Source organism: Chanodichthys erythropterus, chromosome 21, assembly GCF_024489055.1.
Source record: "Chanodichthys erythropterus isolate Z2021 chromosome 21, ASM2448905v1, whole genome shotgun sequence".
NCBI classification, from domain to species: Eukaryota; Metazoa; Chordata; class Actinopteri; order Cypriniformes; family Xenocyprididae; genus Chanodichthys; species Chanodichthys erythropterus.
Window position 1 is genome coordinate 37,590,006 of NC_090241.1, and position 27,629 is coordinate 37,617,634.

Genomic DNA, 27,629 nt, shown 5'->3' on the forward strand with positions numbered 1-27,629 from the left:
GATGATGATGATGATGATGATGGGGATGATGGGGATGATGGGGATAAAACTGCTCATCTTTCTCCAGCAGATGGTGCTGGTTCACACTCATTCTGATGCACATCACATGGTGTCTCAACTATATTCAGGAACAATCTAAATATACTGTGTGTGTGTGTGTGTGTGTGTGTGTGTGTGTGTGTGTGTGTGTGTGTGTGTCTCTGAGTGTATGTGTCTCTAAGTGCGTGTGTGTCTCTGAGTGTGTGTGTGTGTGTGTGTGTGTGTGTGTGTGTGTGTGTGTGTGTGTGTTTCTCTGTATGTAAGAATGTGTCTGTGTGAGTGAGTGAGTGTGTGTGTGTCAGTGTGTGTGTGTCTCTGAGTGTAAGAATGTGTGTGTGAGTGTGTGTGTGTCTCTGTATGTAAGAATGTGTGTGTGTGTGTGTCTGTCTGTCAGTGTGTGTGTGTCTGAGTGTGTGTGTGTCTGTATGTAAGAATGTGTGTGTGTATATCAGTCAGTGATCTGGTCAATAATTAACTGAATAGTGTTTTTTCCGCTTGTTCTATTCAGGAAATATACAGAAATTTTTAAATATTTTTCAAGCAAAAAAAAAAAACATGGATGGTAAAGCTCACGTTTAAACACGTGACTGACATGACGTCATTGTCTTCCGGGTCTTGCGCGCGCTGTCACTCACTGGCGCCTCCTGCTGGAACAACAGAGCAACACACTGATGGAAGCTCTGGTCAATATTCACACAGTTGAGGACTGACAGTCAGCAGTGTTGTCTCAGTAGGGCACACTGGGGTTTGGGACGCGGCCGCGGACTTTTAACGCTAAACATCAAACATTCTGGAAGAACCGAACATCCACTGAGCGCTAATCATCTGTCCGTTCACCGGGTGAGTTAGCGGTGATGGACTGAGACTGGACGGGTGTCGTGAGGGGGGGTCTGGTGACGCAGGAAAAACAGCCGAAACGAGCAGACGAGACGGTGAAGCGGCGCGCGGAGCCACGAATGCGCGAGAACTCGGCGAAACACAGACGGACTGCAGAAGCGCGCCGCGGGTGAGCGCGCGGCGGAGAGTCGCGGCCGGTTGTCGGTGAGTTTATCATTGTTCAGTGACACTAACAAACATGAGCTCGCGCGTGAGACAAACTGAGACGCGCGCGGGACACCGACACATTTATCCGCTCCTGTGAACCGGTTTCTGTGTGTTTGCGGAGCAAAATGGCTGCTGACACACACTCACACACCTGATTAAACTGACTTGAACGCCTGTCTGGAGCTCGTGCATGCGGTAAGGTTGGCGGAGGGTGTTTGACATGATTATCAGGCGGCTGACGCGCGCGAGCGAGCGGCGCGCCATTAATGAGGTGGAGCAGCGGTTAGCATGATAGCACTGAAGCTAACAGGCCTCAATAACACCCGCTCGAGCACAATGACAGATTCACACTGTAATCCTCAACAAACGTGCGTTTATGCCCGTGTTTGAATGTGTTCGTGTTTGTTTGTTTGTCTGTGGTGATGAATATACACGATAAGAACGCGATGCTAATGCTAACTGTAGCGGTTACAGAAACCATAAAAGTGATTTTTCTCAACATTAAACTGATAATATTGACTGTCTGTGAACTGATCCGTGTGCAGCTGATAGGAATGACATTAATGAAATAAGATTACATTTAGAGCGAAACCGCTGAGTGTGTGTTTGCTCGTGAAGGTGATTGACAGCTAGTCATGTTGATATTTACATGCTTCATGTGTGTGTTTGATCATGTGTGTGTTTGAGATGAGAAACATGTTTCGTAATGAAGTCTCGACGCTTGTTGTGCGATTTCACCATATATACAGATGTTTCTGACAGCTTGATCTCTAAATCAGGGCTTTTATGTGACATACGACCATTCTCACGTTTAAAAGGCAGTTAAATATTTATAATATAATGTAAAATATCATTTATACTGTCAAATTCAACACTATAAATATGAGTAAAATAGTATTTGGAGAATGTTTAGTTTCATTTCTACTCACTGTATTACTGTGCTCTACTGCAAATGTATTATTTATTTAGATTATTTAGTTTTTAAATCAATTAATGTATTCTGAAGTTCTTTATTTGATTTGTTTTGACTCTGTTTTCCTCTAAACTGACCGTCTGGAAACTAAATCAAACCAGTTTCTAGATTCCAGCAGCTTCATTTGTGTTTTGATTTGGACTGAATGGTTTATTGGATACAATGTTGCTTTTGTGTTTGTGTTTCTCATCAGAGGACACCTGTGTGACAGGAAGTGTGTTCATCTCACTTCCTGAAAGCGGCCGCTGAAGCGTGTGCAGATGTGCTTCAGAACCCTTCTTTAGTGGTTCAGTGGTTCAGAACTGTGTTTCTGAGACTCCATCAGTGATTGTCGTCATCAAACGTCATGTTTTTAACCGTTCTCTATATTAGTGACCCTTATAAGCGCCGTAACACACACACACACACACACACACACACACACACACACACACAGTCTTTAAATAGACCGCCCAGCGTCAGGACAGAAACGCGTGTCTGATGATGTTAACAGAGCAAGCGTGTCCGGTGTGTTTTATGCGTGTGTGTGGACGGACGAGAGCAGCTGGTCTTCAGCGGTTAAAGTTAGCAGGAGCACATCTGATCTACAGCCGGTCAGACTTGAACCCGTTCCTCAGCGCTTCTGCTCGTCTTCTGACCCGTGTGTTTTTCTTGCAGGTAATGCGATGGTCTCTGCGGCTCGTCTTGAGCTCCAGGTGCTTCAGTCTCCTTCTCTCGGCCGCCGGAAACGAGTAGATTCTCGCCCGGCTCCCGCCACATAATCAGACAAGATTGCAAAGATCTGCCCCACGTCGAGCATGACGGCCACCACCCGCGGGTCGCCCGTGGGGGGCAACGAGAGCCAGAGCCAAGCGCCCGACGGCCAGAACCAAACCCTGCTGCCCCAGAACCAGGTGTGTGTGAGAGGCGTGACGTCTCGCAGGATGGACTTTCACACTGAACGCACTTCTGCATTGTTTTTCTGTGTAAAACATCCCTGTGCTGCAGCGTCTCGCTCATGACACAGTCCTGATTCAAATTAAAAGAAGCTCAACTTTTAAAAAATGTGCCTTTTTTCATTCCTCTGACCTGCAAAAACACATTCTGTGCCTCTAAGACTACATCTGCTGCGCATACCGCTTTAAACGCAGATTTCTATAGGTACGATGTGCATCACATGACTTTTTGAATAGCTCATTTTCACAGTCCACACTACAGCGTTTCTAAATGTATCCACTTGGGAGAGCAAAAAGATCAGTTTTCACTCGTCTCAGTGTGAACGGAGAGAAACTGGCGAAAAACTGACCAATAGTTCTTAAAATGGAAACTGAATGAAAACAAAAGTGCTGAATCATGAAAATGTACACGTTCATGTTAGTTTATCATTTATTAACTGAAGTTAAGGGATACGACTGTAAATGTAAGAATGTATTAGTAGCATAAATGTTGAAATTATCAAATGATCAATACTTTAATAACCATCTTCATATAAACCCAAACTGTCACGCTTAAAGATGGCCGTCCTCAAACATCTACAGGCGATAGCACTGAAATTGCGTGTATTTTGTGTAAACTCACACTTTATTTGCTTCTATTTTAGAACACTTGATGATTATCTGATCAAGATCACAATATGTGTCGCATTGACAATAAAAAAAAATTTAATATTGGATGTTTCTGATTTGTTAATATGTTTCTCTCGGCTACATGAACATTCGCTAACGATGCATAAAAGTGATCAGCAGGATATAAACTGATGGAAATAATCATGACATTAAACATTGGGGTCGTTTGCTTTTGTCTCTTGATGTCGGCGTCCTCTCAGCCGCGGCGGCAAACGCTGCTGTTCTCCACTAATGCAGCATCAAGTCAACAAATTAATTACTTTATAATGATATGAAAACATGTAGTGTAACCGTTTCGTTGTCCGCATCTAGTTTCCTCACGTGTCAAAACAAACTCCACGAGGCATCAGTGATAGTTTTTATTTCGCCTGTAGAGGTCGCTCTCGTACTCTTCTCAGCCGCTTTTGGTTATTGTGCTGATTATTACTATCCTAGATGTTATCAGTATAGTTGTGCTGTGAACTCTCTTCTTTTACATTTAGATTGATTTTTAAAACTAAATTTTTATCGTTATCGTCCTTGGTGTGAACAAAGCCGGCATCGATCAGCTGTTCCCTTGCCAAATTTACACTGCATTGGTGGCACAGAACTGCTCAGAGATGGAAAACTGTGTACTCTGATGCTAGGAGTTGAGGTGGGTCAGATAGTCGGGCCTTTATCCTGAATATTAAGCTGGCCTTAACTCGGAGCCTCATTTTAACCAGAAACATGACTAACTTCCTGTTGCCTGTGTTCAGCTCCCACATGACGTTGTTGTTGTTGTTCTCTTTAGACGCCCTCACCAAACTCCTCCAATGAGACGTCACCCATCAGTCCACCAGAGGAACCGGGTCAGGGAGAAGCCCCGCCCGCACAGGAAGAGGAGGAGCCTGCCTTCCCCCACGCAGACCTGGCCAAGCTGGACGACATGATCAACCGGTCAGCAGCGGCGTCGCTCTGGAGTGTGTTGAGCTGGTTAGTGTTGGTTAGTTGTGTGCTGATGATGTGTTTCCTGTGGTTCAGGCCGCGCTGGGTGGTTCCGGTCCTGCCGAAAGGAGAGCTGGAGGTTCTGCTGGAAGCTGCTATAGATCTCAGTAAAAAAGGTCAGAGGTCACAAACATCAATTATCCATCTAATTGAATTTATTATTTGATAACCGCAATAATTGTGCAGTTTAAATGTTAACGTGAGTGTTGCTGTGAAGGGCTGGACGTGAGGTGTGAGGCCTGTCAGAGGTTCTTCCGCGACGGCCTGACCATCTCATTCACTAAGATCCTGACGGACGAGGCCGTGAGCGGCTGGAAGTTTGAAATCCACGTGAGTCTGATGTGTTCGCCCGTGATCCGTCTGATCTGGTTTTTAAGTGTGCTTCATAAATGAGTGTGTCTGTCGTCCCGTTCCAGAGGTGCATCATCAATAACACCCACCGCCTGATCGAGCTCTGCGTGGTCAAGCTGGCTCAGGATTGGTTCCCTCTGCTTGAACTGCTCGCCATGGCGACCAACCCGCACTGCAAGTTCCACATTTACAACGGCACGCGTCCGTCTGAGAGCGTCCCCGCAGGAGCGCAGCTGGCCGACGATGAGCTGTTCGCCCGGCCGCCCGACCCTCGATCTCCGAAGGTACAGGAGGAACCTGCTGTGCTCCTGAGCTGAATGGGATGTTGGGATTGTTTCAGACGTTGCTGTTACTGAGTTAACCCGTCTCTCTCTGATCAGTGAAGCGGCGTATAACGGCAATATTCACACTCACAGGCATTTGTGTTCAGACAGGAAGATGCACAAGAAATGTTTGACTTGAACGAGTTTAAAGTCGTCATGAAACTGAAGTTGCGCTGGTCTTCTCTATCGTGTCGTTTATCCGAGCGAAACACTTCTGGAACAAGAACAAATGTAGGGCGGGGCTTGATTTTGTCTGTCATTGTCTGTCCCTCATCATCAGAGAAGAGAAGATATTCTGATTCAAGATTATGAGGAACATGAATTTAACACAATAATGATGTGCTCTGATAAATAATTTATTATAAATACTGCAATATTCCATAAAGATTAGATTTTAGATTTAGATTTCATGGTGACTTTAAAATCAAACACAGTCTGTGAAACACATGAACCTCCTCATGGGAAAGTAATTTCATTTGACACTAGCTGTGTTTTGCATTTTTATGCAGATTTTGGGATATAATTTACCGATTTGTGTTTCCGAAGGCAAGAGAACACGACAGCGTTTGTGTTTCATCTGCCGCTCTGAGACCAACTCATTTATGATCCATTTTTAATACTGATATTTGCTCCAGTTTCCTGGGATGTGATGATTTTGTTCTCTTGAACACCTGAGATGGAAACGCTGCTTTATTTGCAAATGATTTATGCATTATTTCAAGTTAAATTCACAGCTTTGGGTGGAAACACAGCTAGTGAGAAGTTATGAGAGTAATATTGAAGATATCAAGTTTTTGTTCAGTCGTGACCTCGTGTCTGTGTCTCTGGTTCAGGGGTGGCTCGTGGACCTCATCAATAAATTTGGTACATTGAACGGGTTCCAGATTCTTCACGATCGCTTCATGAGTGTCCAGGCCCTCAACGTGCAGATAATCGCAGCTCTCATCAAGTGTGTTCCTCTGCTTTCACATCAAAGATCTGACATCTCTCTCATTTCTGCATTTGAGCCGCTGGGCGTCCTCAATGTTTCTCGATCTGTCTTCCAGACCTTTCGGCCAGTGTTACGAGTTCCTGACTTTGCACACGGTGAAGAAGTTCTTCTCACCCGTAATCGAGATGGTTCCGCAGTTTCTGGAGAACCTCACAGACGAGGAGCTGAAGAAAGAGGCCAAGAATGAGGCCAAGAACGACGCTCTGTCCATGATCATAAAGTCCTTGAAGAACTTGGCGTCTAGAGTTCCTGGTCAAGAGGAAACCGTCAAGAACTTGGAGATCTTCCGGTTGAAAATGATCCTTAGGTAAGAAGTTGTCATCATGTTAATGTGAACGTTCATAGTTACAGCTTATGGAGTCTTTTCTGCTCTCGTCTGCTCTACAGGTTGTTGCAGATTTCCTCGTTTAATGGGAAAATGAATGCGCTGAACGAAGTGAACAAGGTGATCTCGAGCGTGTCGTATTACACACACCGGCACGGCAACCCAGAGGAAGAGGAGTGGCTGACGGCGGAGCGGATGGCCGTAAGAGCAGCGCTGCATCAATACACTGTCAATCAGTCACTGGCTGCGTCTCAATCAGCTCCCTGTCGTCAGTCACTATATAGTGTACATGAGTTCAGGCACTGGTTAGGGCTGGTGTTCATAAACAACAGCAGGACTGATGTCTTTCTGGTAGCAGCAGCTTTATTTATTGCCTTTTATCCCGATCGCATGTTTTAGTAATCATCATAAATTAGGAATCGGTCAAAAGCTTAAACGCTCAAAATTCACTGTGAAATTGGATGTTGGGTTGTCAAGGAAGCTGTACTTTAAATCCTTTTAGCAGCTCAATTTTTGTGATATCAACTTCAAATTTGGAACACTACTTGGTAAGACGTACAGCTTTGATTTTATAGCAATTTCAGAGTCAAAATTATTTTGTAAAATATATATTTTGCATAAAATTAAAAAAATCAAGAGACTAAATAGGTCAAAGCATTGATAAACTATAATGATTTCAGTCCAGATCTGTGATCGAAACGAGGAACGATGGTTACATTATGATAAACACATTGTTTCATATCCTTTCAACATTTCAGCTGCAAATTAATTATAAATTGTAGCTAGAATATGTTCATTAGCTCTCTAATGCATGTTTATGGTGAAATAAAATTAAATAACCATTTGTATGTATTAAAACATCTGATGTGTATCGCACAGTTTCATGCTTCAGAATATAGTGAGCATTAGACTTGTGCCGATATTCATGATAATGAATAACCACAATATTGTTATCGTGGGCATTTCAAAATACCGTAAATAATAATTTATTACCAATTATTAATTTTTATGATGCATTAAAATGCACAACACCGCTGTATTCTGCGTCAAAGAGACTGAGATGTAAACGAGCCCAGCGTGCACGAGAAGCACATGGCAGAAAGGAGAGGCGCTGAAGGAAAGTGCACGTTCACTCTCTGACAGCAGAGGGCGCTGATGGAACAGCAGAAATGCAGCGGTTACCCCGGAAACCCCGTAAACAAAGCAGCTGCGCTAGTGAAGTTTTAAAATGCTTCAAACAGACATTCATTTTTTGTAATCTCAATGTTGTTCATCACAGCACCAAATACTGAATACTTAGACTTAATAGGCTATTTATTTTCAGACTTAAACGGCCCTCATCAGTGATCACTGGCTAGTGAACTATGGAGCTGATTGAGACGCAGTCACTGATCCTGGTGTTCAGAGCAGCGCAGCTCAGCTGTGTCTGTGTGTGTGTTTCACTTCCTGTACTGATGTTGGTTGTGTGTCTCAGGAATGGATTCAGCAGAACCACATTCTGTCCATCGTGCTGAGAGACAGTCTGCACCAGCCGCAGTATGTGGAGAAGCTGGAGAAGATCCTGCGCTTCGTCATCAAAGAGAAAGCTCTGACCCTGCAGGACCTGGACAGCATCTGGGCGGCTCAGGTATCATAAGATTTCAGAGCAGTGCAGTCACCTGACTATAACTCACAACAGTTAACAGGTTAGACTGCTGTTGCTGCTGGGAAAACTTTCTCTGGTGACAATCTTTCCACACCTCATCCTCTGACACGACACCTCCCTGCCGCCAGACCGGAGCGCTTCTCTGGTGTTTCCAGTTTCATTCTGACTCAGATTGATTGCTTTCAGCATGAAGTGTGTGGAAGAGGAGGTGTGGTTAATGATCTCCTCTGTCGTGTTTCCTCAGGCGGGTAAACATGAAGCGATCGTCAAGAACGTCCACGATCTGTTGGCCAAGCTGGCGTGGGACTTTTCCCCGGAGCAGCTCGACCACCTGTTTGACTGCTTCAAGGTAATGCAGGACGCTTTGTATCGCAGTGTTGTTGAGAGACGGATAACCGCTTGACTCTGGTCTCTGTGCTCACGGTCCTGCAGGCGAGTTGGACGAACGCAAGTAAAAAGCAGCGGGAGAAGCTCCTGGAGTTGATCCGCAGGCTGGCGGAGGACGATAAGGATGGAGTGATGGCTCACAAAGTGCTCAACCTACTGTGGAACTTGGCTCACAGTGACGACGTGCCGGTGGACATCATGGACCAGGCCCTGAGTGCCCACATCAAGATCCTGGACTACAGCTGCTCTCAGGTCTGAGCTCAGTGCAACATCATTCCCAGCATGCACCTGTGTGCCGTCACTCACCTTTCTGCTGTCGTACAGGACCGTGACACGCAGAAGATGCAGTGGATCGATCGGTTCATCGAGGAGCTTCGGACGAACGATAAGTGGGTGATTCCGGCTCTGAAGCAGATCAGGGAGATCTGCAGCTTGTTTGGAGAAGCTCCTCAGAACGTCAGGTGAGTCGCTGAGCAGGTGTCTTCATCAGTCACCTTGTGTCTTCGTGAGATTGTCACACAAACTCCGTCTGTGTGTGTGATTGTCATCAGTCAGACGCAGAGGAGTCCACATGTCTTCTACCGTCACGATCTGATCAACCAGCTCCAGCACAATCACGCGCTCGTCACGCTGGTGGCCGAGAACCTGTCTGCATACATGGAGAACATGAGGCAGTTCTCCAAAGGTGAGACAGGAAGCGCATCATTTAACTTTGACTAGCTACATTTACACGCACCCAAATAATCTATTAGTGATCGAACCGACGGCTCGATCGGATTGAAAAGCCTTAAAGGGTTAGTTCACCCAAAAATGAAAATAATGTCATTAATTACTCACCCTCATGTCGTTCCACACCCGTAAGACCTTCATTCATCTTCAGAACACAAATTAAGATATTTTTGATGAAATCCGATGGCTCCGTGAGGCCTGAGCAATGACATTTCCTCTCTCAAGATCCATTAATGTACTAAAAACATATTTAAATCAGTTCATGTGAGTACAGTGGTTCAATATTAATGTTATAAAGCCACGAGAATATTTTTGGTGCGCCAAAAAAACTAAATAATGACTTATTTAGTGATGGCCGATTTCAAAACACTGCTTTAGGAAGCTTCGGAGCGTTATGAATCAGCGTGTCGAATCAGCGGTTCGGAGCGCCAAAGTCACGTGATTTCAGCCGTTTGACACGCGATCCGAATCATGATTCGTCACAAAAGATTCATAACGCTCCGAAGTGTTATGAATCGTTATGAAGACCTTCGTTCATCTTCATTCTGAGACGACATGAGGGAGAGTAATTAATGACATTCATTTTTGGGTGAACTAACCCTTTAATTTAAACACTCTAAAGGCTTGAATCTGTCTTTTTCTGAACATGTTTATTTACATATTATGAACTGGTCAGTGAAAGAGAATATTTACTAAATATTTTTGACATGTCAGCTCTTTTTTATTAGGCAAAAGAAGCACATTCTCATTCTGATCTCGGGAGCTGCACATACACAGAAAGTGTAACATAAATAACAAACATGTGACTCTGGTCGCAAAATTTGAGTGCATGTAAACACACCTATTGTGATTCTTTGTCTCAGAGAATCCAGGGTTTGATCCTCAGACGGTGCGAGTGGGCAGCCGGTACAGCCATGTACAGGAAGTGCAAGAGAGACTCAACTTCCTGCGGTCAGTGATGCTCTTATCTCATGCAAAGGAAGATGTTTCACTGGTTTCCTGTTCTCACACAACTAACGTTTCTGGTTCAGGTTTCTGCTGAAGGACGGCCAGCTGTGGCTCTGTGCTCCGCAGGCCAAGCAGATCTGGAAGTGTCTGGCAGAGAACGCCGTCTTCCTGTGCGACCGCGAGGCCTGCTTTAAGTGGTACTCCAAACTCATGGGTGACGAGCCGGATCTGGACCCGGATATCAACAAGGACTTCTTCGAGAACAACGTGCTGCAGCTGGACCCCACGCTGCTGACGGAGAACGGCATGAAGTGCTTCGAGCGCTTCTTCAAAGCCGTCAACTGCAGAGAGGGCAAACTGGTGGCCAAACGCCGGGCGTACATGATGGACGACCTGGAGCTGATCGGGCTGGACTACCTCTGGAGGGTAAAGCGCCTGAACCATCACTTAACACGATTCTTATGAAATTATTGTGGCTTTAATCACACTGTGTGATATGCTGAATATTGCAATTAAATATACTGTGAAATGTTGCGATTTATTTAAACTGGAACATCCCCAACATTAAAACTACTAATGCGGCTGTCAGTCACTGCTCTGTTTCAGTCGTCCAATCGCTTAACTCGGTGTCTGTGAGATTCAGTGACTTCATCACAGTGATTCTCTGCTCTTCACAGGTTGTGATTCAAGGCAGTGATGACATCGCCACACGGGCAATAGACCTGCTGAAAGAAATATACACCAACCTCGGACCAAAACTGCAAGCGAATCAGGTGACCCTTCCTTCCTCGCCCGACCGTCACCCGTCAACACGCCGTCACATCACGTCTGATCTGCTGCTCTTGCTGTTCACAGGTAGAGATCCATGAGGACTTCATCCAGTCGTGTTTCGACCGGCTCAAGGCCTCGTACGACACGCTGTGTGTGCTGGACGGAGACAAGGACAGCATTAACTGTGCCAGACAGGAGGCCATACGCATGGTGCGAGTCCTCACGGTGCTCAAGGAGTACATCAACGAGTGTGACAGCGACTACCACGAGGAGAGGACCATCCTGCCCATGTCCAGGTGCTGCTCACATATATGAGCCCTTCCTGTAGGTCATGGGGTCATTTCCAATTGAGTCAGTCCCATAACGTCTCTTCTCTGATGATGAGGGCGGGGCAACCTGTCACTTACATGAGATCCACCAATAGCAAGCCTCAACCATCCCCACAGACAAAATCAAGCCCCGCCCTACATTTGTTCTTGTTCCAGGAGCGTTTCACTCAGATATACGTCACAGTAGAGAAGAAAAGATTTTTGCAACTTCCCTTCATGACGATGGAACAGAAGTAGCGTCAGATCAGACGTTCTGTATAGTGACGTACATCTGAGTGTAACGAATTATAGAAAAAGATAAAATGTTGGGCGGGACTTGGTTCTGTGCATCTGTTGTTGATTGGATGTTCAGCTGTGGCACTCAGAAGTGTATGCTTGTAGGGGCGGAGTTTAAGCGCACTTAAAGGTGCCCTAGAATTGAAAATTGAATTTACCTCGGCACAGTTAAATAACAAGAGTTCAGTACATGGAAATGACATACAGTGAGTCTCAAACTCCATTGTTTCCTCCTTCTTATATAAATCTCATTTGTTTAAAAGATCTCTGAAGAACAGGCGAATCTCAACATAATCTCGACTGTTACGTAACAGTCAGGATCATTAATATGTACGCCCCCAATATTTGCATATGCCAGCCCATGTTCAAGGCATTAGACAAGCCAGTATTAACGTCTGGATCTGTGCACAGCTGAATCATCAGACTAGGTAAGCAAGCAAGAACAATAGCGAAAAATGGCAGATGGAGCAATAATAACTGACATAGATTTAAAGGGGACGCACGCTGAATCGGCGCATATTTAATGATGCCCCAAAATAGGCAATTTAAAAAAATTATAAAGAAATCTATGGGGTATTTTGAGCTGAAACTTCACAGACGCATTCAGGAGACACCTTAGACTTATATTACATCTTGTGAAAAAGCATTCTAGGGAACCTTTAATGATTGGAGAATCCTGCATACAGAGAGAAGACTGCCGATGATCCAGATACGACAGTCTGATTAAACATTACATGGTCAAAACATTTAAAAAAAGAGAACATTCACAGATGAATTGTTTTCAATAAGATCAATCACATGCATTGAGAAAATAGATGAAGGCTCTGTCGAATGAAAGCATAGGAAGCCAAACGTTTGACATACTCTCTTGTTTTGTGGAAATCTCCAGGGCCTTCCGTGGGAAGCACATCTCGCTGGTGGTCAGGTTTCCCAATCAGGGCCGTCAGGTGGACGACTTGGACATCTGGTCCCACACCAATGACACCATCGGCTCCGTCCGCCGCTGCATCCTCAATCGCATCAAAGCCAACAGCACACACACCAAAGTGGAGCTGTTCATTGGAGGAGAGATTGTGGACCCCGCTGACGACCGGCGGCTGATTGGACAGCTGAACCTCAAAGATAAAGCTGTGAGCTTTAAACACATTTCTGTCGTTAAACATGGTTCTGCTTTGAGACCAGAGCTGCTATAATACTGGACTGACTCTTCCTGCAGCTCATCACGGCGAAGCTCACCCAGGTCAGCTCCAACATGCCCTCCAGCCCCGACAGCTCGTCCGACTCGTCCACCGGCTCGCCCGGAAACCACGGCAACCACTACAGCGACGGGCCGAACCCCGAGGTGGAAAGCTGCTTGCCAGGAGTGGTGAGAGCGTGTTTGTTTCATGTGATCACCTCTTTAAAATAGTGTTAATGTTAAATATAATCTTTAACCTCAAAACTTAATTTTAGTTGTGTTTTATTTTCTTGACCAAATACCGTAGAATACTGGCCATCCATTGGTCATCGGCTGTATTTCTGGTCTGAAGTGCAGAATAATCTCGTCCTCAGTTGAGCTGAATGTTTCTCGTCTCTCCTCAGATCATGTCGCTGCATCTGCGCTATATCTCCTTCCTGTGGCAGATCGCTGATCTGGGCTGCACCTTGAACATGCCGCTACTGCGAGACGGAGCGCGAGTGCTCATGAAGCTCATGCCTCCAGGTACCAACCGTGACGACTCGCCGTGTAATGTGCCGTCTGGTGACGGGCTGCTGAAATGTGCCGCTTGTGTTCACAGACACCACTACAGTGGAGAACCTTCGAGCGATATGTTTGGATCACGCTAAGCTGGGAGAGAACAGTCTGAGTCCCACTCTGGATTCACGCTTCTTTGGTCCTTCCCCTTCACAAGTGCTCTACCTCACTGAGGTGTGCTCCGCCACGCTTCTGCACTTAATAGGGTTAAATAGCGCAAAATTCATCAATTATGAAAGTCAATTCAGCTCTACAGAAGACAACATCATTCAGATCAGTGAAGTTCTTAATTATTGAGTGTAAACAGCAGCTGACTAGGTTTCTCTCTCTCTTAGGTGGTGTATGCGCTGCTGATGCCAGCCACTGGAACTCTGGGAGATGACGCCTGTGACTTCCAGTTCAACTTCTTGAAGAGTGGCGGTCTGCCTCTCGTCCTGGGCATGCTCACTAGGAACAACTTCCTCCCCAATGCGGACATGGAGACGAGGCGCGGCGCCTACCTGAACGCCCTCAAGATCGCCAAACTCATGCTCACCGCCATCGGGTTCGGGCACGTGAAGGCCGTCGCGGAGGCGTGTCAGCCTGTGGTGGAGGGAACCAACCCAGCCTCGCCGGTGCGACTCTCCTCCAGCTCGACCCTGCCTCACCGGTTGACTTTCTTCCCTCGTGGTGGTGATGTGACTCTCTGTTTGTCTTCCAGATAAACCAGGCGACTCACGATCAGGCTCTGGTGCTACAGAACGCTCTCCAGAGCATTCCCAATCCCGCCTCCGAATGCATGCTGCGCAACGTGGCCATCCGATTGGCCCAGCAGATCTCTGATGAGGTTCCTGATCCTTTCAGCTTTAAAGTTGCAGTATGAGGTCTTGTAACCGTTCGTCACACTGATCTCATGTCTTTGTTGTTTTCGGACATCGTACAGAACTTCTTCCAGGCCTCAAAGTACATCCCAGATATCTGTGTGATCCGAGCCGTGCAGAAGATCGTCTGGGCTTCGGGATGTGGAATGGTGCATCTGGTCTTCAGCTCGAATGAAGAGATTAGCAAGATCTACGAAAAGGTACGGTTGATGGTTCAATACTCTGGCCGCTGTCCACTAAAGCGTTGTTATTCCTCATTTAAATGCGCATGTGTTGTTCTGCAGACTAACGCCGGTAACGAGCCGGATGCGGAAGACGAGCAGGTGTGCTGTGAGGCGCTGGAGGTCATGACCTTGTGTTTCGCTCTGCTCCCGACGGCCCTCGACACGCTCAGCAAGGAGAAGGCCTGGCAGACCTTCATCATCGACCTGCTGCTTCACTGCCAGAGCAAGTGCGTTTACAGGAACCCTCTGCGTCCGAACGTACATTCAGTGGCCTCACATGGTGATGTTAGACATGAACCAGAGAAAGTCAAGTCAAGTCAAATTTATTTATATAGCGCTTTTACAATTGGTAATTGTTTCAAAGCAGCTTTACATATTAGAAGCACAGAAAAAAAGGGAAGTGGTTAAAACTGTACAAACAAGCGTGGTAATATGTAACATATACAAGATGGTGCTACATTAAGCCAATGTCGGCTGACTCCCAGGGGTGGAAAAAACCCCCTAGGAGAAAAACCCAGCGTGCTAGCACTGGGAAAAAAGTCCTAGGAGGGAAAAAACCCCTTGGAAGATATATATATGTAAATGTATATGGAGATCAAAATCTGAATTATACATTTTTATTATAGAGATTAAAAATAGATTATATATAAATATATGTAAGCGGATACGGGGATTAAAAATCTGAATTATAGATGCAGCCAGAATTGGATCTGTAGGCCCATTGTCTCCTGGGCTACGTTGTAGTCAGGTCCAGACGCAGGTTCTCCATCTGACCTGGATACGGCCTGGATCCAGCACCCGGCAAACCTCAGGATAAGCAGAGAGACAGATATTAGCGTAGATGCCATAAAGAGAACAGAGGCAGAAATTCTCGACTCGAGATGCTTATGAATGCATACTGTGGTTAAAAATCAGATTCAGTTCGCATTTGGATTATTTTAGTTATCTCGTATTTGCACATTAAAATCTCCAGAAGTGATGGGTCATTCGATCATTAGTGCATTAATAAAAGCTGACTCGCGAGAACCGTCTCATGCTAATGAACCTGCCTGTATCTCTTTGTGTTTTCGCTCAGAGCTGTGCGTCAGATGGCACAGGAGCAGTTCTTCCTCATGGCCACCAGGTGTTGTATGGGACACAGACCGCTGCTGTTCTTCATCACGCTCCTCTTCACTGTTCTGGGAGTGAGTACAGCAGTCGCATACAGACCCGTGCAGAATGTTTCGATGCCATTAATAATTGTTCGCTGCTGTTTTAGAGTACGGCTAAAGAAAGAGCGAAGCACGCTGGCGATTACTTCACGCTCTTGCGCCACTTGCTCAACTACGCCTACAACAGCAACATAAACCTGCCCAACGCGGAGGTGCTGCTCAACAACGAGATCGACTGGCTCAAGAGAATCCGAGTGAGTTCACGTTCACAACAGCACTGACTCCATGAAAGAGTGATGGTTTAATTCTCTCTCCTTTGGTTTTCGTGGCCTTCAGGATGAGGTGAAGAGGACCAGTGAGACGGGTGTGGAAGAGACCATTCTCGAGGGTCACCTGGGCGTCACCAAAGAGCTGCTGGCCTTTCAGACGCCCGAGAAGAAATTCTATATCGGATGCGAGAAAGGCGGTGCTAATCTAATAAAGGTGAATGGCCTACAACCTGAATTTTTTTCCTTTTACAGATTTGTTGTGAAAAGGAAGTTGGCTTAATTTGTACCTGGCTTCATTTCCGGTCTGTGTGTCTCACAGGAGCTGATTGATGATTTCATCTTCCCGGCGTCTAACGTGTACCTGCAGTACGTGAAGAGCGGCGAGTTCCCGGCGGAGCAGGCCATTCCGGTGTGCAGCAGTCCTGCGTCCATAAACGCCGGCTTTGAGCTGCTGGTGGCGCTGGCTGTCGGCTGTGTGCGGAACCTCAAACAGATCGTCGACACGCTCACAGACATGTACTATCTAGGCACGTGGAGTTATTACGTTTTCAGTAAATCAGCTGGTTTTTCCCGACTTTCATCTATTTTCAATTTTTTCTTCAGTTCAGAATTGGGCATGTTTGATTTTAGTGTATCATTAGCTGTTTCCATCCACACAACTTTATGTGAATTATGGGATATTGCATACAAAAATGCTGTATGAAAATGCCATTGCTCATAAATTATAAAAATGTGCATAAAAAATGTATGCGCTCAATTGAGGCAGATCATTTTTTTTGTGCATAAACTGCAATTGAAACACATTTACTGAATAAATCCCTCCAAAACTTGCTCATGTGACTTTGCCTCAGCGGAGGCTCTGATTGGATAACTGGACTAACCAGCGGACCAATCACATCGCAGCATCTCAAATGTTGGTTTGGTGGTTCTGAGTCAAAGTCTGTCATCAGAATGATTTGGTTTAATTCCTCCAGAAGCGTCTCACATGATTGTGCTCCCGAACGCAAGATCACATGATAATATTGTGTTTCGCTCTGAGACCAACTCTTTCATAAGAGCAGCTTCCATTTTTATTACTGATATTTTGCACTAATTTCTCAGGAAGTGATGATTTTGTTCTCTTGGACACATGGATGGAAACGCTGCTTTATTCACAGATGTTTTATGCCATATTCCAACTTTACGCTTCAGTTAAACTCACAGCTTTGAATGGAAACAGCTAATGAGCCTCATTCTCCAATCATGTCTGTAAATCAACTGAATCAACTTCTGTAGAAATGCATTCTGCTGCTGTTTCATGAGCGAGGCTCGTATTCGCCCATCGTTTTAAACGCGTGCATCTCGTCTCAGGTTGCGAGGCGCTTACGGAGTGGGAGTATCTTCCTCCGGTGGGGCCACGGCCGACCAAAGGCTTCGTGGGTCTGAAGAACGCAGGAGCCACCTGCTACATGAACTCCGTGATCCAGCAGCTGTACATGATCCCGCCCATCCGAAACGGCATCCTGGCCATCGAAGGCACCGGCAGCGACATCGACGACGACATGTCCGGAGATGAAAAGCAGGACAACGAGGTAAAAAGTGCACACGTGTCACTCGAGCGCAGTTCAAACACGTCTGAATGTGCGTCCTTCTCACTCGCGGCGTGTTGTGCTGCAGAGTAATGTGGACCCCAGGGATGATGTGTTCAGTTATCATCACCAGTTTGATGACAAGCCCTCTCTCAATAAGGCCGAGGACCGCAAGGAGTACAACATCGGAGTGCTGCGGCATCTGCAGGTCATCTTCGGTCACCTGGCGGCGTCCCGTCTGCAGTACTATGTGCCCAGGGGATTCTGGAAGCAGTTCAGGTACTGAAGCCGTGAATTCTCTGTATTGAACAGTTCTGCACATGTGCAATGACGTATGATGCACGGAACAAGCTGTTGTTGTTGAAGGATTTCCTTCTAAAATTCTGTGAAGTGCAGGACAATGTCGTCCCAGCAGTCCTTGCTTCAGACTCATTCACAGACGCCTTGTTTTGGCATTTTTACTGCTTGATAAATATAAGCAGCACGGCACAACTGTGTTTGTCTTCTCCTGATTAGGATCTGAAGTAGATGAATATTAAGTCTGCTTTTAAAACAAAGAAAAGAAGTGATGGTAAATGATGGTTAGCATGCGCATCCGAAAAACTCCGATTTAAACACACACATCAACCCGATTTTGCATTCATGTACACACTGTTTGCATTCATCACTTGGAATGATTTCATTGCGATTGATGGGGAAATGTTGCTAGCGGCTCAGAAATGACATACTGCACCATAATGCCATGTGACGTAAGACGACTGCGTTTGAATCGTGCATTGCAGGTTATGGGGGGAACCGGTGAACCTGAGAGAGCAGCACGACGCACTGGAGTTCTTCAATTCCCTGGTGGACAGTCTGGATGAGGCGCTGAAAGCCCTCGGCCATCCCACCATGCTCAGCAGGATCTTGGGTGGCTCGTTTGCAGACCAGAAGATCTGTCAGGGTTGCCCTCACAGGTGAGTGAAGGACTTGTCGATCATTCTGAGGATGCTGACTTCTTCCATCTGTATAAATGTTGTGTGTGTGTGTGTGTGTCTTCATAGGTATGAGTGTGAGGAGTCCTTCACAACGTTGAATGTTGACATCAGGAACCACCAAAACCTCCTCGACTCTTTAGAACAGTACGTCAAAGGGGATCTTCTGGAAGGAGCCAACGCTTACCACTGTGAGAAGTGTAACAAAAAGGTGGGAAGTCTTCCCTGAATTCTCTCTGATAGAACTTGTGTAAAGTGCACATTGGTGACCTTTGGTTGTCCTGTGGTTTGCCGTCAGGTGGACACAGTGAAACGTCTCCTCATAAAGAAACTCCCGCCCGTGTTGGCCATCCAGCTGAAGCGCTTCGATTACGATTGGGAGCGCGAGTGTGCGATTAAGTTCAACGATTACTTCGAGTTCCCTCGTGAGCTGGACATGGAGCCGTACACGGTGGCGGGCGTGGCGAAGCTGGAGGGTGACGAGGTGCCGCTGGAGAGCCAGGTCATCCCTGAGGACTTGCCGGCGCAGACCGAACCCAACGGCAGCTCCCGCTACAGGCTGGTGGGCGTGCTGGTGCACTCGGGTCAGGCCAGCGGCGGACACTACTACTCTTACATCGTCCAGCGTCACGGAAACGGCGGCGACGGACAAAAGGACCGCTGGTATAAGTTCGATGACGGTGACGTAACGGAGTGTAAGATGGACGACGATGAGGAGATGAAGAACCAGTGCTTTGGTGGAGAGTACATGGGCGAGGTGTTTGACCACATGATGAAGCGCATGTCGTACAGGCGGCAGAAGCGCTGGTGGAACGCCTACATTCTGTTCTACGAGCGCATGGACGCAGCAGGGGGCGACAGCGAGCTGTTGAAGTACATCTCCGAACTGACGCTCGCGCCCCGTCCGAACCAGCCTAAAATGCCCTTGGCCATCGAGGCCAGCGTCCGCAAGCAGAACGTCCAGTTCATGCACAGCCGCATGCAGTACAGCCTCGAGTACTTCCAGTTCATCAAGAAACTGCTGACCTGCAACAGCGTCTACCTGAACCCTCCTCCAGGTGAGTTCTGCTACAGATTTGTCTGGCGATCGCTCCGTGAACGTCTTCTGCCGGTCTGATGTTTTATGATGCTCCTCTTCTCTGCTCCTTCTAGGTCAAGATCACCTTCTACCAGAAGCTGAAGAGATAGCGATGATCAGTATACAGCTCGCCGCTCGATTTCTGTTCAGCACCGGATTCCACACAAAGAAAGTCGTGCGAGGCCCTGCGAGTGACTGGTGAGTGTTTGCTGTGCTTTAAATACAGTCCGAAGTGTGGAGACACCTACTGTTAGAGTAAAAGAATAAGAGTCATGAAAGTATGAGAATCACTAGAGGCCCGTTCACACCCAGTACAGTGACTTGAACAAAAACTATAAAGATAGAGTTCTAGGAAGTGTTTACAGCACAGCTGTAATGATAACGGCACAGAGGAACGATATCATTGGAATCCCTTTCAAAACGATTTGTTCCAGTTGATGAACACTGACAGCCAATCAGAATCCACCAGACTTTAAAGGTGCCCTAGAATGCTTTTTCACAAGATGTAATATAAGTCTAAGGTGTCTCCTGAATGTGTCTGTGAAGTTTCAGCTCAAAATACCCCATAGATTTTTTTTATTAATTTTTGTAACTGCCTATTTTGGGGCATCATTAACTATGCAGCGATTCAGGCTGCGGCCCCTTTAAATCTCTCACTCCCTGCCCCCCCGAGCTCTCGACTATAAAACAAATAATAAACAAAGTAATAAACGGTTCACACAGCTAATATAACCCTCAAATGGATCTTTACAAAGTGTTCATCATGCATGCGTCAGATCATGTGAGTATAGTGAGTTTGATAGCGCTCCGTGGCTAAAGCTAACATTACACACTGTTGGAGAGATTTATAAAGAATGAAGTTGTTTATGAATTATACAGACTGCAAGTGTTTAATAATGAAAATAGCGACGGCTCTCGTCTCCGTGAATACAGTAAGAAACGATGGTAACTTTAACCACATTTAACAGTACATTAGCAACATGCTAACGAAACATTTAGAAAGACAGTTTACAAATATCACTAAAAATATCATGTTATCATGGATCATGTCAGTTATTATTGCTCCATCTGCCATTTTTCGCTATTGTTCTTGCTTGCTTACCTAGTCTGATGATTCAGCTGTGCACAGATCCAGACGTTAATACTGGCTTGTCTAATGCCTTGAACATGGGCTGGCATATGCAAATATTGGGGGCGTACATATTAATGATCCTGACTGTTACATAACAGTCGGTGTTATGTTGAGATTCGCCTGTTCTTCAGAGGTCTTTTAAACAAATGAGATTTGCCTAAGGAGGAGGAAGCAATGGGGTTTGAAACTCACTGTATGTCATTTCCATGTGCTGAACTCTTGTTATTCAACTATGCCAAGATAAATTCAATTTTCCATTATATGGCACCTTTAAAGAGCTTGAGCATTTAAAGTGGCAGACAACAAAACTGCAGCACAGATATAATAAACAAAACAATATTGTATGTGGTGCGGATGCCAATATTGTTATTTTCTGTGTGTTTTATTAAAGTGTCCGCTCACTGTGGTAATTTTCACAGCCAAGATTAAACATTGAAGGAGAGACACACTTGATGCTTTTCCTTCACTATGTGGCTCAACAAAACTGATTTTGGTTATTTCAGCAGATGTTTTTAAGATGATGAGAAACAACTGGTGGTGTGTTTGTGACCGGTCCAGTTGTTGACTGACCCATCTCTCCATCTGTTTCTCTGTCAGGTATGACGCCTTGTGCATCCTGTTGCGTTACAGCAAGAATGTCCGCAGCTGGTTCGCACACAACGTCCTGTTTGCCTTCCCCACACGGTTCTCGGAGTACCTGCTGGAGTGTCCGAGCGCGGAGGTCCGCGGAGCTTTCGCCAAGCTCATAGTTTTCATCGCACACTTTTCCCTGCAGGACGGACCGTGTCCTGCTCCCGTCACGTCGCCCGGCACGTCCACACAGGTGAGGGTGTGATCTCAAAGATCCGGTTCCTCAAGCAGTGATTCAGCGAAACCTCGCTGTGCTTTTCCACATCCTGTAGTCGAGACTGAATACATTTTAGGATCTAGTTTCAGGGGAAATGGAGTTACCAGTTTTTAAAGGAAAATTCCCATATTAAAGTGCTCCTATGATGCTGTTTTAAAGGTTTCTAGTTTTGTTTTCGAGTCTCCTACAACAGATTCACATTCATCAAAGACAAAAAACACACTCTGATTGGTCAGAAACCAAACGCTCATTATCGAATCTGAATATTCGCACTTGATTCACAGTGATCCGAACAGAAACGATGGCGTCAGTAACGACGTTCAGCCAATGAATACCATAGGCTGGCGTTAAGCAAATGAGTTACAAACCTTCGTAGGTTCAGCAGGAAGTGAGACTGAATTACTGACGACTCGTTTCAGAATCGATTCTTTCTTTTAGGAGACGATAACTTTATTTATCTGCACTTTTACATTCACAAACCGCTTTATTACACACTATATGAAAGGGAATATCTGAAAAAGCATAACAAGGACAAACAGAGTCTGAGACGCTTGACCTTGTGAACAGGCCTGTGACAGTGTGACCCTGAGTGACCACCTGTTGAGGGCGGTGCTGAACTTACTGAGGAGGGAAGTGTCCGAACACGGCCGCCACCTTCAGCAGTACTTCAACCTCTTCGTCATGTACGCCAACCTGGGTAAGGACTCGTTCGCTCTTGGTTCCCATAAGTCTCCATGGGGAACGAAGAAGGTCAAAATGAAAGTAACTGAGCGTCATGTGTGTCGATACCCATCTGTCTGTTGCAGGTCTGGCAGAAAAGACACAGCTGCTGAAGTTAAGCGTGCCGTCCACCTTCATGTTGGTGGCGCTGGACGAGGGTCCCGGCCCTCCCATTAAGTATCAGTACGCAGAGCTCGGCAAACTCTACACGGTGGTGTCGCAGCTGCTGCGCTGCTGTGATGTGTCGTCGCGCATGCAGTCCTCCATTAACGGTGAGTGTTAATTGTGCTCGTTTCCCGCTTCATCAAACGGAGGCTCTCGGCTGACTTCACGCTCTCTTCTCTAACAGGAAACCCACCGCTGGCCAACCCGTACGGCGACCCCAACCTCGCGGCTCCCATCATGCCCCTGCAGCAGCTGGTGGCCGAAATCCTGTTTGTGCGCACGAGTTACGTGAAGAAGATCATCGAGGACTGCAGCAACTCTGAGGAGACGGTGAAACTGCTGCGCTTCTGCTGCTGGGAGAACCCACAGTTCTCCTCCACGGTCCTCAGCGAGCTGCTCTGGCAGGTGAGTCTGCGCTTACACGTACAGTCTGCTTTGTGTTTCCTGACCGCCATTACATGTGAATGTTCTCGCGTGTCAGGTGGCGTATTCCTACACCTATGAGTTGAGGCCTTACCTGGATCTGCTGCTCCAGATCCTTCTGATCGAGGACTCGTGGCAGACGCACAGGTGAGTCGATGAGAGCGTCTGAACGTTCACATGCTCCCTCATAATGAGATTCAGGCAATATTGTGATTAATCATGTAAACACGATACTTTCATGTGATTAAGCTCATAATCATAGCAACCATAATCACAGTAAAATATGTGGCGTGTGCCGATTTTAATCACAATAAACGGGCATGTAAAGACTTTAATGACTTTAATTTCGCTCTGACCAAAGCCAGCGTGTGCTTGTGACGAACACGAGTGATGATGTCATGCGCAGATTCATAAACAACGGCGTCACATTTTGAAGAAACTGAGTGTACTGCAGTGTATTGATGGTTGAAGACACGTTTAGGCGTCACTGAATATAGAAATGTGTTTTGCATTTGATTAAAACCGTGTCCAGTAACACGTGACCGTATGTGAGGTCATCACGTGTGCCATGCATTGGGGTTTGTGAATAATGGTGGTAAAATAATCACAATTCCATGAGAAAATCAGAATAATGAAAATAGCGTGTAAACGGGAGTGAAGAGGTTCGCTGCTGTCCTGATGATTGGAAATAATCACTTTATTGGTGCACATGTAAACAGTCGATGTCATCCTCATCCTCGTTCTCTCTCTCTTTAGGATCCACAATGTTTTGAAGGGCATTCCTGATGACCGAGACGGGCTCTTTGACACCATCCAACGCTCCAAGAACCATTATCAGAAACGGGCCTATCAGTGCATTAAATGCATGGTGGCGCTCTTCACCAACTGCTCTGTGGCTTATCAGATCCTACAGGTGAGCAGACACAGTTCAAGTATTCCTTTGGCAGATGCTCTAATCCCAGGAATCCGTTAGTGAAGTTTGAGTCCGGAGATCGTTCTCTCTTCATGGGATGGTCATGTTGTAATGTTGGGAAACAAAAAGTTCTTTGCAGTAGCAGTGATTGTGTTCTTCTGAACGTACCGCAGAGCAACGGGGACCTGAAGAGGAAGTGGACGTGGGCAGTGGAATGGCTGGGCGACGAGCTGGAGCGCAGGCCGTACACTGGAAACCCTCAGTACAGCTACAACAACTGGTCCCCACCCGTACAGAGCAACGAGACGTCCAACGGATACTTCCTGGAGCGCTCTCACAGCGCCCGCATGACGCTGGCCAAGGCCTGTGAGCTCTGTCCTGAAGAGGTGAGCGCTCAGTCAGTCAAACCTCACCAAAACACAGTTCTGGTGAGTTGATTTGTTTCTTTAATCATGGGTAATACACTAACATTTTTAACAAGATATTAAGATTTTGAAGTTTTTCTTTTATAGCAAAATTGTTGACATCTACATTTATGCAGTTTGCTGACGCTTTTATCCACAGTGACTCGAGGGAGGGCTGCACGATACGTAACATCGATATCGGCTGCAATTTCATGCAATAACTGTGTGCCCTGAAGATCGTCCCGTAGTTCATGATCGCGTTTCAGCGGCGCTTCATTCAGAAACCGGCAGCGCAGGAGTTTATTTGCCTGCAGACCTTCAAAATAAAAGCTCAATACCATTTGAAAATTAAGAAATTAAGATGTAAATATTAGTATTGCAATTTTATAGTAAATCATTTTAATTACTATTACAAATTATTATTACAAATATATTTCTTATTTTGTTTAATATAATATTTAATAATCATATAACTATTATTTTATAGTCATAATGAATGTCAAAAACCGTAAATTTGGCATATAAAAACTCAAGTGGAACTTGTTTTTTTCTCACTTTAACTTTATGGTTACTGAAACTGCAGTTTGAGTTTCTTTTTGCAAAAAGCAAACCCAAGTATGAACATTTTCCCTGCAAATATGGCTATTTAAAATAAGGTGGTAAAAATCTTGTCATTATATCGCGAAAATCACAATATCTCGATGTCAGTTTTTCCAGTATCGTGCAGCCTTCGTGTAAGGTGTTCATGTTATCAGTTCATGCGTTCTCTGGGAATCGAACCTTAACCCGTGGTGCTTTAGTGCTCCGCTCTGCTAGATCAACACACGCGTTTGTTTGTTTTGTTCAGGAGCCAGACGATCAGGAAGCGCCCGATGAGCACGACTCGTCGCCCCCTGAAGACACGGCCCTCTATCCTCATTCTCCAGGGACGCAGTATCAGCAGGTGACCCTTCATTTATTATATTTATCATATTTCTGTGGAAACTGTGATGCATGAATATAAAGTTCAAAAGAACAGCATTTATTTAAAATAGTTTTTTTGTAATATTTTAAACGTCTTTTACTGTCACTTTTGATCAATTTAATGTCCTTTCTTTAAACCTTACTGATCTCAAACTTTTAAACAGTAGTGTATCACAGTTTCCATCATAAATCATCATATCAGAATGATTTCTGAAGGATCATGTGACACTGAAGACTAGAGTAATGATGCTGAAAATTCAGGAATAAATTACACTTTACTATATATTCACATAGAAAACTGCTGATTTACATTGTAATAATATTTCACTATTTTTACTGCATTTTTGATCAAATAAATGCAGCTTTGGTGAGCAGAAGAGACTCTTTCAGAAATCCTTCAGTCTAACTCCTGCTCTCTCTCTGCAGCCGAATAACCATCCTCACGGGCAGCCCTACACCGGCCCGGCCGCCCAGCACATGAATAACCCCCAGCGACCCCCTCAGAGGCCTCAAGAGAGCTGGGAGGGAACCGACGAGGTCCCTCCCGTCCAGACGAAAGAGTAGCAGTCGCCCACACCTTGCCTTGTGACCGCGTCCGCTCGTTTCAGAGACCGCCTTGTCGGGCGAGACCAGGCCTTACAAGCACCTGCCACAGTCTCCGGGAACGGAGAACCTTCCCTCTCGTAACGACTCTCTGCCACCCAACTGCTGCAGCGCTGACGTCTCTCGTCTCGAGGCTCGACGCCGCAGAGTTTGGTGCGCAGACACACGTACAGGCCAACATACACACGCACGCACACACGGCTCTGTGTAACCCGTCAGGAATGGCGATGGTGTGTAGATAGTGTGCAGATATCTGGGCCTTGGGACCCCCTCCATTTCCAGAGATGACTTCATCATCTTCATCATCTTCATCATCCTCATCTAAAACACCACAGCGGCAGAATGAAGGGAAACCCGAGGCTTCGTCGTCGCCGGGTGTTGCTCGAGCGCGAGGACGCGTTTGCAGCGTGGACCGTTTGCTCCTCGTGACGGGAATCGTGTCGCTCTACTGATTTAGAAGACATTGAAATCTTTCGGCACTTCTTTCTTCTGTTTTCTTCGTTCATCAGGAAGCCTGTTAGGAGTGTGATGATGTGATCTCCCGTCAGGGTCTTTAACGCCGCCGCGGCTCGTCACTTTAACCTCGGATTGGCACATTCACTCCACGGACTAAATGATCGATGTCTCATTTGTATTTCCAACAGGCTGAAAGTGTAATAACTCGTCTTTGAGTGGAATTGCAGTTGGCCTAATTCTGAGTCTGGCCCCTCCCACTTCCTCTGTCCCTGTCCAATGAAAACGCAGCCACGGCCACACTACTCTGTATCTGAGGAGATTTACAGCACGCACTGTACTGGATTTATGAAGCGTGGCTCTTGTTCTCCTTTGTCTGAATAGCAAAATCCCAGCGAAGGAAAACGGAGCCCACCATATTCTATTTTGCTGTTTACTTTGATAGAGCTTATTTTGTTGAATTTGAGAAGAAAGCGTTTGAATGAAAAGGCCTCGTCCTTGTGTTGTTATTTTTCAGAGGATATTTACTGTACAGAGTTCTGTTTACGGTGCCGGTGTGAGGTTGGATTCTGGAGCTGTTTTCACTTGAAGTCTTTCTTTTCCTGCACAGACGTATAATAACAGACGCATTGCACCACTAGAAACAATAAATTAAACATTTAAATGCAAGCTTGACTTTTTATTAGCTTTCTGATGGTTTCTATAAGAAGGTACATTTTGTAAATAGCCTGTGCACTCAGAAACACACACACACACACACACACACCATTGTGTCCTGATGAAGGATTTTATTGGGTCAGGAAGAAGACGTGTGGGTTTGCTGAAGGTTGCCCTGAACCGGCCGGAGGCCTACTGATGTCCAGCACAGACTGATGGGCCTTAAACCGTCATTGTGATAGTGGGGGGGTTAAACCGTATGGATCTCGCACTACAGCGCATCCTCCTTCAGGCCATCTGTTGACTCTTCCTCCGGTTTGACAGGATCTCACAAGCTTCATCTTCTTCTTTTGCTCCATTTTTTGTAAACGTCTCATCAGAATGACATCTGCTTTGTTTTTCCTCTTTCGGGTTTAATTTTGTTTGAATTCTGAAGCTCTTTTTGTGAAATGTGCATGGATAATATTCCTCAATCAGCCCTCCAGCACTGTACAAACCCAGCACACTGTAAAATTATACTTTAAAGGGTAAAAATAAATGGTATTTGGTTTACCCGTCTGTCTAGTGTCTCACAGCTGATGGATTGATGTGTGTTTTAAAGCATCGTGTAAATGACGAAGCAGGAACTTTGAATGCTTTTGACCCTCATTTCAAAGAGATCAGCAGTAATAAACGTGAAAGTGCTTCATTAAATGACTGGACAGGATGGCTCTTTCTGTTTCTCCAGGTCTGATGATCCTTTCAGCACCCACATCACGTGATCTGATCTGATGGGAAACTCGCTGATAA

The 27,629-nt window shown here is 45.8% G+C and overlaps 1 protein-coding gene across 7 annotated transcripts; it reads left to right on the plus strand.

Annotated features, from left to right (window-relative positions):
• Nucleotides 1-223: 223 nt before the first annotated feature.
• Nucleotides 224-27,586, plus strand: LOC137011764 (ubiquitin carboxyl-terminal hydrolase 9X-like). Of its 7 annotated transcripts, none has more exons than XM_067374904.1 (45): nt 224-1,080; nt 2,714-2,949; nt 4,433-4,578; nt 4,663-4,742; nt 4,844-4,956; nt 5,043-5,261; nt 6,134-6,249; nt 6,347-6,598; nt 6,679-6,817; nt 8,091-8,243; nt 8,506-8,610; nt 8,694-8,900; nt 8,973-9,109; nt 9,200-9,333; nt 10,241-10,328; nt 10,409-10,751; nt 11,003-11,098; nt 11,181-11,392; nt 12,591-12,831; nt 12,918-13,067; nt 13,283-13,403; nt 13,480-13,610; nt 13,772-14,050; nt 14,137-14,262; nt 14,359-14,496; nt 14,581-14,747; nt 15,596-15,704; nt 15,779-15,925; nt 16,008-16,154; nt 16,260-16,467; nt 17,291-17,511; nt 17,597-17,787; nt 18,291-18,464; nt 18,552-18,693; nt 18,781-19,540; nt 19,635-19,758; nt 21,290-21,515; nt 22,107-22,236; nt 22,346-22,531; nt 22,609-22,829; nt 22,906-22,994; nt 23,604-23,760; nt 23,934-24,188; nt 25,012-25,107; nt 25,554-27,585. In XM_067374904.1, the coding sequence occupies exons 2-45, from the start codon at nt 2,854-2,856 to the stop codon at nt 25,689-25,691; spliced, it is 7,710 nt and encodes a 2,569-aa protein (XP_067231005.1). In that variant the 5' UTR covers nt 224-1,080; nt 2,714-2,853; the 3' UTR covers nt 25,692-27,585. The 7 variants fall into 7 exon arrangements, with proteins under 7 accessions (XP_067231005.1, XP_067231009.1, XP_067231010.1 ...); XM_067374908.1 differs by having other exon boundaries at nt 23,934-24,146; XM_067374909.1 differs by having other exon boundaries at nt 17,669-17,787.
• The last annotated feature ends 43 nt before the right edge of the window (nt 27,587-27,629 follow it).

Coding starts and splice junctions, on each gene's coding strand:
- LOC137011764 (XM_067374904.1), top strand. CDS start 2,854: ATGACGGCCACCACCCGCGGGTCGCCCGTGGGGGGCAACGAGAGCCAG. Junction 4,957..5,042: donor GCTGGAAGTTTGAAATCCAC/GTGAGTCTGATG, acceptor GTCCCGTTCCAG/AGGTGCATCATCAATAACAC. Junction 22,830..22,905: donor TCAGCGAGCTGCTCTGGCAG/GTGAGTCTGCGC, acceptor CTCGCGTGTCAG/GTGGCGTATTCCTACACCTA.